This window comes from Psittacula echo (assembly GCF_963264785.1).
Source record: "Psittacula echo genome assembly, chromosome: 1".
NCBI lineage: Eukaryota > Metazoa > Chordata > Aves > Psittaciformes > Psittacidae > Psittacula > Psittacula echo.
Window position 1 is genome coordinate 118,977,080 of NC_137735.1, and position 10,491 is coordinate 118,987,570.

Sequence of the window (10,491 nt, forward strand, 5' to 3'; positions counted from 1 at the left end):
CATGGAGTCAGAACACTTGTTGCAGGCCAGAAGAAAGATTTTCCTGGGAAATCTGTGAAGAACTTGCTGGCAACCAACCAGCTAAATTAATGCTAAGAACATTTTAGGGTACTCCGGTACAAACCAAGGATCAACACTTAAAAATGAACAAGATGAAGATATTGGTTTAGCTGGTGCTTTAGCTTCAGTTTGTTCAACGAAACCGGTGCAACAGTCAGCTGAAATACAAACGACATACACACGGTTTGCATTTTATAGCTTAAAATGATTAACAAGATGTCACACTTTAAAAGTCAAAACTTTAGAGTTTTAGGGGGACTTTGTTTCTTTTGTTTGTTTGTTTTTCTACACCCAACCAGTAACAAACTAATAACACAAAAATAGCGTGTTTAAATAATGCCAATTAATACTGTCAGTACTCTAGAAATACAACAGCAGAAACTGCACTTTTGTTAACTCCAAAGTATAAACCAACAAAAGCTACATGGGTGGCATAAGCTAAAAAGTCAGCCTCTGCTATGCATGTCCTTATTTAGTATGCTTGGTCTGTAGATGACTTCTTGCAGTATTTTCAACAACATTCCATTAGGTCTTTTATATTGCAGTCTTTGTATTAGGCCTTTGAAATGGCACACAATGTTATCAAAACTGTGGTTTAATATGGATGCCTAACTCTTTTATCAGGGTAGGTCAAGCTGTACCGTGGAGCTAAAATGTTCTTTGGCTCCAGAACTACAAGTATGTATTCCCATTAGAAGATCATCCACTCATACAAAGTTTGTCATGCAATCAGATGTGATGAAGAAACAAAAGAAAAACTAACTCACTTGCTCTACAGTGTTATGTATTTTAAACCTCTTCACATTTTGTGTCGGGTTAATGCTTCCATGCTTTTCAGTCTTTTTTCACTTTCGGAAGTCTTCTGGCTCACCTCAAAATCCTTTTCAGCTCTGCATCAACCTCCTTCACTGTCTTACTGTCTACGCTACACAATTATGACCTAGATATGTTTTCACTGCCAGTATATGTAATGATGTACTTTCTGTTGACTCTATAACAGAACACTCAAAAAAAAAAAATAATAATGCTGAAGCACACTAAACAGCTATACTTGCCTTAACAACTGTTAACCTGATGAAGAGGAGTAAAAAAAAAAATAAAAATAAAAAAAGGCCCTATCCAGGAGCATCAATGGATGATTTCATTTTCTATATCACAGGGGAATCCATTTCCTGAAAGCTCATCTTGTAGCAAGGCACTATTATTCTCTGCAGCTCACCTGCTTCAACTACAAAAGCCTGTCCTGCTAAGAAATCACTGTTTTACACTTAATGGTAATGACTTTTAGTTTTACTAATGTTTCCTATTCCCATTCATGAAATATAATCTGATCTCTTTCTGTTTCCTAACTACAGTTTGCTATTCTTACCCAATATAGAGCTATAATTAACTAATCTTTGGCTGAGGTATAAAACTCTTTAGAGTCAATCAAGAATGAAGAGTTACACCATGACTGGAACAAGTTGCATAACTACAAGGAGTGCCTAGCAGCTTGCATCTTGTCAGCCTTCATTAAATAGCAACACTAATCAAGAGACAGCAAAGAAAAAGTAGACAATAAATAATCCAGAAAAAGACTAAAGTCCAAAGATGACACTATAATCACCTTTCTTTTTCCCTTAAGAAATTTAAAAACAAATTCTCTTCAGTTCTCTACAGCTGTTGAATGAATACATGTGGCAAATGGTTGCTAATTTTCCTTTTTTATTTGAAAAGATGTGTTCACAGCCGTTTAGCTAACAGAGGATCTCAAACTTTTGTGGCCACCAGACCACTACCAGCGCTCAGACGTCAGCGCTGGCCACTTGCACTCAAAGGATTCCGTTAGTTTATAGATGTAATCTTTCCTGTACCGCTCTACAAGCTATATTTTGTCCCCTGACTATTATACACCGACACACATATATAGCACACGCATACCCGGGCAGTGCTGCAGCCCTTCAGTCAGCCTGCCGTGCTGCACAGAGCATGCCACCGCCCGCAGCCCGTGTCGAGGAGAAAACCTAAGGCCGGCTAAGGGCAGAAAGGAACGGGCAAGCGGCCACTGCCGAAAGCCTGCGGAAGGGAAGGGACAGGACAAGCCGGGGCGCGAATCCATCCTCCTCTCAAGCGACGTGGAAGCGCGGCCAGGGACCAAGGCGGCACCGCAGCCCGGAGCGGAGGCTCACGGATGAGGCCCGGAAAGCACAGCCAAGGGAGAGAGACACAAAGACGACCATGCGCCACCGCGGGCAGCAGCTACACCAGACCCAGGCCTCCCGCACCCCAAGTCCCATTTGCGAAAGAAGAGCCCGCAGCTACTCACCCTACCTGGGCCGCAGAAGAAGCAGCTCCCCCACTACCGGCACCACCACCCACAGCACGCACAGCCGCCTGTATCCAGGAACTGCACATGCGCATAGCTACCCCCTTCGCCACCCCCGCGACCAGCACCGAAAACTAACAGATCCCGTTCCGGGGCAGTACCTCCGAGGCACGGCGGGAATTGTAGTTCCAGAGCAGCCGCACGCCGGGACACGCAGTCCACCTCCCGCGGCGCGGGGTTGTTGCCACAGTGCTGTTCGCCCAGTGAGACGGCTTCCCCCTGCCTCTCCCGGTTGCCCGCTGTGTGGCCGTGCAGCTCCTCGGAGCTCGGAGTGCCCGGCTCGCCCCTATGCCGCAGCATCGTTGTCTGCCTCTCTGCGCTTACGAGTATCCGGGGAGTGGAGCCGGGGGGAGAGCTTGATGGCGTCGCCTAGCAGCGGCCTCCCCCGCCACTGCCGTCCTCGGGGAGCGGTAAGGTCAAGGGGCGGTCGGTGCTCTGAGGAAGTAGGCAGGAATCCCCGCAATCCCTCGGGAGCGCCGCGGGCAGCGAGGCCAGCGGCGGGGCCGAGGCTGCTGGTCCCCGGCAGAAGCGTCCGGGTGCGGTCACCGTCGCAATGCGGTGCTCGGAAAAGGTTATAGGCCGCTGTACAGGTCTGCTCTAGGCTGATAGATGTTTCGACAGTGCCCCGTTGCGTAAAATAAGGCAATTTGATAATTCAGCAGAGTCAGATGAAACGGAGACAAAATTGTCCCTCAGTAGCATCCAGGAGGGATTGCAGTCTGTCATTGTATCATTCCATACACAAATTGGAAGAAAATAGGAAGCTAGCAGGAGATTCCATTTTAGTTGGGGCTTTGTAGTTAAGATCTAGTGCTCTGTAGAGCTAGTAGATGAGAGCTAGTCTCAGTAATGTAATTTGAAAATCAGAAGTAGCTTAAAATGGGTTAGTCCGGGTAAATTTGCCCACTGTAGGAGAAGATCAGGTTTGAAACTATAAGGAACCTGAAGGTGCGCAAGTGCATTGGAACCGATGAGATGCATCCACAGATCCTGAAGAAGCTGGCTGATGTAGTTGCCAAGCCATTATTAGTCACATTTGAGAAGTCATGGCAATCTGGTGAAGTTCCCACTGACTGGAAAAGAGGAAACAGAACCTGTGTTTTTAAAGTGGAGAAAAAAAAGGAAGACGTGGGGAACAGCAGACTGGTCAATCTCACTTTGGTGCCCAGCAAGATCGTGGAGCTGATCCTCCTGGAAACTATGCTAAGGCTCAGGAAAAATCATTCTCTAATTCTGTGAAACTAATATGGGAGATATCGCAGAGGATACCTCCCATGTGATTATGCTGATTTTGATGGAACAGATCTCAGTATCATGCACAGCGTAGATCATTGTTAGAGTTATTAGAGCTTGTTTCTAATAATGAATGTAATATTCTAGTTAGGTTTATTTCTTTCTTAATTTTCTTAATCATTTATGCTATATTCATAATTTAAGGCAGTAAGTACCTTAAAAATGTTCTGGCTTAAACTTGGCAGATTATAATTTTTGAAATACTGATACTAAAGGCTAGAGACAGCTCCAGAGGATAGAATAATCCAAGGCTTCCAATCCCTTCTGCCTTTTTCAGAAACTGCACTGACTTTCCGATATATAAGAAGTCACCGTGTCCCACAGCAGCTGGTACGTAAGCAGTAGAACAAAACTTTGCAGTACTTCCTGATCAGATTTTTGTCAGTTTCCAGGTTGTTTACTGTTCTTTATCAACTCAGACATTCTAATCAAGAGTTTAGTGTCTTATAAATTAATATCTGGAAATGGATGCTCATAGTACCAAACTAAAGCAGGTGTTGGTTCTGTTTAAATATTAGAAATAATGTTTTTGTGACTGTAAAGAGATGTTTATCCTGCAAGGGCCGGTTCAAATAGGTATCCAGTTTTGTTTGTTAAAAATACCACATTGAAAGCTGGGGAGGAAAAGAAGAATATTAAAGTTAAAATAGAGGTTTTGCATGTGTCCTGTTCTTCACTGTTAGTGTCACAAATTCATTGAGTATGTGTAATGTAATTTTTAACTTAAAGAAAAATGGTTTTACTATAGCCACCTTTGTTTGCAGTAGACCAAAATGTGAACACAATGTTAATAAATGTTACAAAATCAGTACAGTTTTTATAATCATCTTGTGTGGTTCAGTGGCCAGCCTACATTAAGTCATTTGACATAAGAATGTCTGATAATTTTTATTTTAATTTTTGTTCCAGGAAAAAACTTTAAATTCAATATGGCACAGATTTTAGATTGGAAGAAGCTTATGAAAGTGGATCCAGATGCTCTGCCTCGTCAAGAGGAACTAGCAGACAGATTGCTGGAGACCATGTTAAAGGTACTCAAAAGAAAAACAGAACATAGGGGGTTTGTTATGCATTCTTACCTATACTGTCTTTAACATTTATGTCTTTAACATGCATAAATGATTTATTTTGTGGTTTTGATTGATATTTGTATAAAAACAGTTGTCTCTTTCCTTAGGTTGATGGGAAAGATCTAAAAACTGAAACCCCGGGAAAACTGATACACCTTTTTAAAATTACTCAGTCACTATTGAAGGTTTGTGTTAATTCTTACTTTCTACAATTCTGCAGAGGCATTGTTTGATTTTGGTTTTTGTTTAAATGAAATCTTCATTACCTTTTTTTTCCCCTCCCTGCATTGAACAATGATCTTAGGTTATTCCTGAGATTGTTTATACTCTGAACGTGTGCTTGCACCACAGTATCTGCTTGTAGCCATCGGGATTACAGCATTTAGCAGTGGGAAGTAAAGTGGATAAGACGAACATATAGTTAAGGAAACTTAGTTCTATAAATAGAAAACACAAGCAAGTATCTAAAAATTTGTTAGATGTTGTAAGTTATTGGTAATGATTTTAACTTTAATAGAAGTTTTTGTGATAGGTTGATTTTTTTTAGAGTAATGTCACCATGAGTGAAGAAAACACCTTCATCCTAAAACTGATTGTCTAAATCTATCATACTTTCTTGTATTTACTTATAAATGTACTGACAGCAGGAAATAATGGCAGCACGTTGGTTTTAGAGAGGCTGTTTTATTGTTTTTGATTCTCAGCAGTATGCTTTTGAATGGTTAGGTAGCCCTTTAGAATAAATTACTAATGAAGATATTTCAACAGTGGACTTCTTAATTGTCAGCATGGGGAAAAATGGGAGTGGTTCCATTTGTTTAAAGAGAGAAAATTGATATTCTTTTGTAAATGTTTTCATTGTTTCAAATACGAGGTCTAATGAAAAATCTTTTAAATTACACAAGTAGTAAATATTGCTTCTTTGTTTACTATAATTTTTTCCCAGATGAAAACTCAAGAAGTAGAGCTGGCACTAGAAGAAGTTGAAAAAGCTGGAGAAGAGCAAGCCAAATGTGGTGAGCAAGCGTTTATAAGCTATCTCTAAATGATTTGTTAAATGTATTAATGAATTTTTTAGTGTGGGTTGGTTTTGTTTGTGCTTTGGTTGCTTGCTTGTTTTTTTCTAAATTTAGGAAACTGAATAAAATACCAACTGCTCTAAAGTCAATTGTTTGAGTGAAGCCATATTTAAAGACTGAGGTTAAGCATTGTTGGTTTGGGTACTTTTTACTTTGTTAGGTATTTCACTATATCTGTTCCATTTTAACAGAAAATCAATTTAAAACAAAGGTGATGAAACTTCAAAATGAATTAGAGGTATGTTTTCAAATTTTCCTGTTTTATAGATTGCTGTTCAGTGGTTTTTCTAAAAGAGTTTGGTTTTGGTTGTTTTTTTTTTTTTTTTAGACTACTGTTTTAATCTAGTAAACAGATGTAAAAGCCCTACATTTTAACTAATACTTTTTATTGGCTTATGAATGCTCTCTAGCCTCAGGTTTGCAAAGTGCTGTATGTACAATGAGGTTTTTATACTTTAATAAATCCCGTTTATTTTCAGAAATTTCTAGTATTATTGAAGGAAGTTAGTGAGTCCTTCCTGTTGCTTTTCCTGAACATTAAGGACATTAATCTTAGCATCTGCTGTGGTTTTTTTAGTTCTTTCTGTTTTGAAGAACTGTACTATACTTAGAATGTTATTTTAATGCTTTTAAGATGGCACAAAAATCTGCTGGTGGTCGTGATACTCGGTTTTTGCGTGATGAGATCCACCAACTGGAAAAACAATTAGAACAAAAAGAGAGACAGTTAACAGATATAGAAAAAGAACTGGAAAAAGAGAAGAAAGTAAATGAACAGGTAAGAAGGAATCCAGCTTTGCATCTCTAAAAGCTGTTCTGGAACATCTTTTGAAAAGTCAGTGTTCTGAAAATAGCCTCTGAAATCAAAAAAAAACCAGACCTACTGGTGAAATTGCACTGCTCTGCATACGTTTTCTGGTTTGTTTCTGGAGTTCCTTGGTTTTATAGTTTATGCTTTTAGTGATACATATAAAGGTTTCTGTCTTCATTCTAGCTTGCTCTTCGAAATGAAGATGCTGAAAATGAAAACATCAAATTAAGGAGAGAGGTTAGTGAAGAATTATTGCTGATTTACTGTATTTTTAACATTCTTTATAAATAAATCATTATCTTTCTGTATTTATGGTCTTTAGCATGGCATAATGTTTAATTCTGGTTTAGAACGTTTTGTGACTACCAGTACAAAGAGAATACAGAATTTTAATCACATTTAGTAAATATGTTATACATCTGCTCCAATGAAACATAGTTAATTGAGGTCGGGAGGTGTCACCACTTGAATTCACATAGTCCTAATGTGCATTAATTTTGTCTGGATTTTGTGGTTTGAATTTTTAGTGTTATTCTTAAGTACTGTTGACAAATAGATTTGGTGGATATTAGACAAGATTTGGTTTATGCTTGTTGCTTTTGCTAAAATTACCTGATTGGTTAGCATAAAATTATAAAAAGTCAAAAGTTAACTTTACAACAATAAATGCAAAGATAGAGTTAACATTCTTTATTCCTAGATTTTTTTGATAATTCTCTTGAAACTCCTTTTTTGTAGCCATTTTTAGAAAAAAAAAAAACCCCATATTTTAGAGCATTTAATACCTGTAATCTTGGCCTTTGAGAGAATAAAACAGACAGCAAAAGTTAAATTAAGGTCCGTGGGGAAACCTTTGAGAATTTTTCATAAAAATGCCCTCTTGCATACGTGTGTGTGTGCTTGTATATGCATACACAGGTATAGAGAAATCTCTCTTTTATTTTGTCTCTACCTTGATTCCTATTTAGTCTTCTGAAAGATAATTTCTAATGTTTTTCATGCTTTGTTTTCTTGGTCTTGTTCTCTCCTTTTTAATCTGAAGAAAAAACGCCTACAGAAAAAGGTGAGGCTTCTAAGTTTTTTAAAAGCAGACTGTAGGAATTTGAATGGGGTTTGACTGTCTTAGGTCTTTGTGTTAGCTTTCTAGAAAAGCAATGTTTTTATCTTTAACTCTTCAAAATAGATTTAAGTTTGGATTGCTTTCTGTGCAGAATGAAGAGCTGCGTCAGGATATAGTTGACTATCAGAGGCAAATAGATTCTCAGAAAGAAGCAATTCTATTACGAAGAGGAGAGGATTCTGATTACAGATCACAGTTGTCCAAAAAGAACTTTGAGCTTGTCCAGTATTTGGATGAAATACAGGTAAAATATATGCATTCTATTGAGTATTTATTAGACTGTTTCTGACAATAGTGTTTTTCACAAAGCTATGTCCAACTCACGGTTGTTGGACATAGTAGTTGGGTTCTGTGATGCTTATGCAAAGCACTGATGAATCTGGCAGAGGTAATTAAGTCACTGGAAATGGGAGATGTGTCTTTTGTTTGCTGCTAAGGATTTGTTGCAGTTGATAATCTAGCGGTGAAATACTCTCTTCTGTGCTAATTTCTTGTAAGACTTTCAGGTCTTAACTTTTAAGGTAGCTTAGTGCTTATTAGTCAATTAGTGCTTATTCAGGGTTTTAGATGTGCACTATTTAAAAGCAGCTTTTTCTTTAATTTTGCAGAATTTGACTGAAGCTAATGAGAAGTTAGACATTCAAAACCAAGAAATGAGGAATAATCTTGAGGAATCAGTACAAGAAATGGAAAAGATGACTGATGAATATAACAAAATGAAACTAATTGTGCAACAATCTGATACTGTTATGGATCACTTAAGAAAAGAGAAAGAACAGTACAAATTTCAAGTAAGAACTTCACTCATATTTTAATTTAAAATAAAAAAAACATTCAACATATCCAGTTAAAAATATACACTCTACTGAAATAACACTCTCTAAAAGTAGTATGATCTTTAAATTTGGTGCAAATTTAAAAATTGCCTTCAGATATTTTGTACAAAATGTTAGTCATACTTGTGTTCTTGAAAGTCCTGCTCTTTCCTTGCTGCTGTAATGCCAATCTGTTAAATTGTATGCACTTGATATAATGTGTTTATGTGTATATATTAACCAAAACATTTTTGTGATATGATATTAATGCAAATGGCATTTCTAGGTTCAGGAGCTTTCAGACCAGCTGAAAGCAAAGAATGAAGAAGACTATCCACTTATGGCAGCTGTAAATGCTAAAGTTGAAGAATGGAAGGTACTTTTTAATACTTTTTTATTAGTTTTATGGATTATTTCAAGTGTTCTGATGGTATTTTATCTTCTTTTCAGAATATCTTAGCTTCAAAAGATGATGAACTCCTACAGTATCAGCAAATGTTGTTTCACTTGAAAGAGAAATTGAAAATGGCCCAACTTGATGTAGACAGAAACAGTATAATGGCCCTTCAACAGGTACAGTCTGTGTGAGAAATCACCACTCACTAAATATGCTAGTGACCAAATAATAATAGTCTTTCATAGTTTGCAAATACCAGAATATGTATTGCTTAAGTTTGAGTATTACGAGACAGGTCAAGTCATTCCACTGTAAAGACAGCTTAATAGACAGTGGCAAAGGAAACTTCTCTTGCTGTATGTATGAACTGAGCTCTTGGTGGTTGGTTGTTCTGCTAGTTTCATATTTGTCTTTTCCGTTATTAGAGTGGTTGCTTTAACTTCTAAGCATCCATAATTTAATGTTTTTAAATTATAGCTGAGTTTCTGTCTTCTAAATTTGTTAGTCAAGGAAGACTCTTACTGGTGTTTAATTCTACATTTCTTTATTTCACCTCATGCCTTACTATTAAGTCTGTGCTTCAGCCCCTGAAGAGTATCTCTCACATAGCTCTATGATTTTGAATTTCCCCATTTTCTTCACAAACATGAAGAGAATAAATAAATAAGCAGCCCATTAGTAACATTGAGATATGCACCATGGAAAGCATACTGTATGATGCAGGATGATTTTGTGCCTTGCTTCAGGGAATTATTTGACATTTGTATTATATGTTGGGCCCATGTAGACTGAGCAGTGAGGCGAGATAAATTTATGTAGTCTTCCAAAACTAGGAACAGAGAGCTTCTCAGGAGAAAAAAAAAAAAAAAAGAAAAAAAACCTGAAGTGCAAATCAGCCTCTTCCGCTTCAGAAGAGGAAGGCAGCTGACAGTAACTTTTTGCTAAGAGTTGTAGAGTCTGGCTTTAGCTGACTAGATGGCTCTAGAGGTTGCTTTTCTGGATGACCGTCATTAGCATGACATTATGAACAGTTTTGTGGAAATAAGCGTATTGTTAAAGCAGACGCTTTAAAGTCAAATCAATTTACTGCGCTATGTTTTAACTCAAAAGGGACCGAGCTTGTTGTGCTTCAGTGTATGTTCACATACTAAAGGGTTATATTTAGCTCCTTACAACTTTGCTAGGCTCTTTGTCATTAGGTTTGAACTGTGGTTATATTTGTCCTCTCTAAGAAAGCCTGCACCTTTGTTTTCATAATATTGGTGTAAAGTAAGGTCATCACTCTTGAGATTTTTACATTATAATTACATTCTGTAACTTTTTTCCAAGATTCTTTTGCATCTTTCTCCTCTTCTTCATCACAGAAAAAAATAACATGAAGCTCTCTATGATATTTCTAAAGTTCATGTGTAAGCAACAGAAATAGTATATTTAAATAAAAGTCACTTTCACAAGTTCTGTGATTACCCCCTAGGCGCCAG

At 37.7% G+C, this 10,491-nt stretch overlaps 2 protein-coding genes across 5 annotated transcripts in view; one reads left to right on the plus strand and one right to left on the minus strand.

The window, feature by feature from the left end:
- The window catches only part of TMTC3 (transmembrane O-mannosyltransferase targeting cadherins 3), a 56,346-nt gene extending 53,900 nt beyond the window's left edge, over positions 1-2,446 (minus strand). For 2 of the 4 annotated variants that reach the window (XM_080612564.1, XM_080612561.1), the window contains exon 1: positions 2,366-2,446. The gene's annotated coding sequence lies outside the window, so the exon portion shown is untranslated. The remainder of the gene's footprint in view (positions 1-2,365) is intronic. The other 2 variants (XM_080612560.1, XM_080612563.1) reach the window with 1 other exon arrangement.
- Positions 2,447-2,577: 131 nt separating this feature from the next.
- CEP290 (centrosomal protein 290) overlaps positions 2,578-10,491 on the plus strand; it is a 49,951-nt gene continuing 42,037 nt past the window's right edge. The window contains exons 1-12 of the mRNA XM_080625028.1: positions 2,578-2,835; positions 3,996-4,048; positions 4,628-4,749; positions 4,896-4,973; positions 5,735-5,804; positions 6,059-6,105; positions 6,502-6,645; positions 6,862-6,915; positions 7,890-8,042; positions 8,407-8,589; positions 8,900-8,989; positions 9,064-9,186. Of these exons, the coding sequence (XP_080481154.1) occupies positions 4,648-4,749; positions 4,896-4,973; positions 5,735-5,804; positions 6,059-6,105; positions 6,502-6,645; positions 6,862-6,915; positions 7,890-8,042; positions 8,407-8,589; positions 8,900-8,989; positions 9,064-9,186 (1,044 nt within the window). The 5' untranslated portion in view covers positions 2,578-2,835; positions 3,996-4,048; positions 4,628-4,647. The remainder of the gene's footprint in view (positions 2,836-3,995; positions 4,049-4,627; positions 4,750-4,895; positions 4,974-5,734; positions 5,805-6,058; positions 6,106-6,501; positions 6,646-6,861; positions 6,916-7,889; positions 8,043-8,406; positions 8,590-8,899; positions 8,990-9,063; positions 9,187-10,491) is intronic.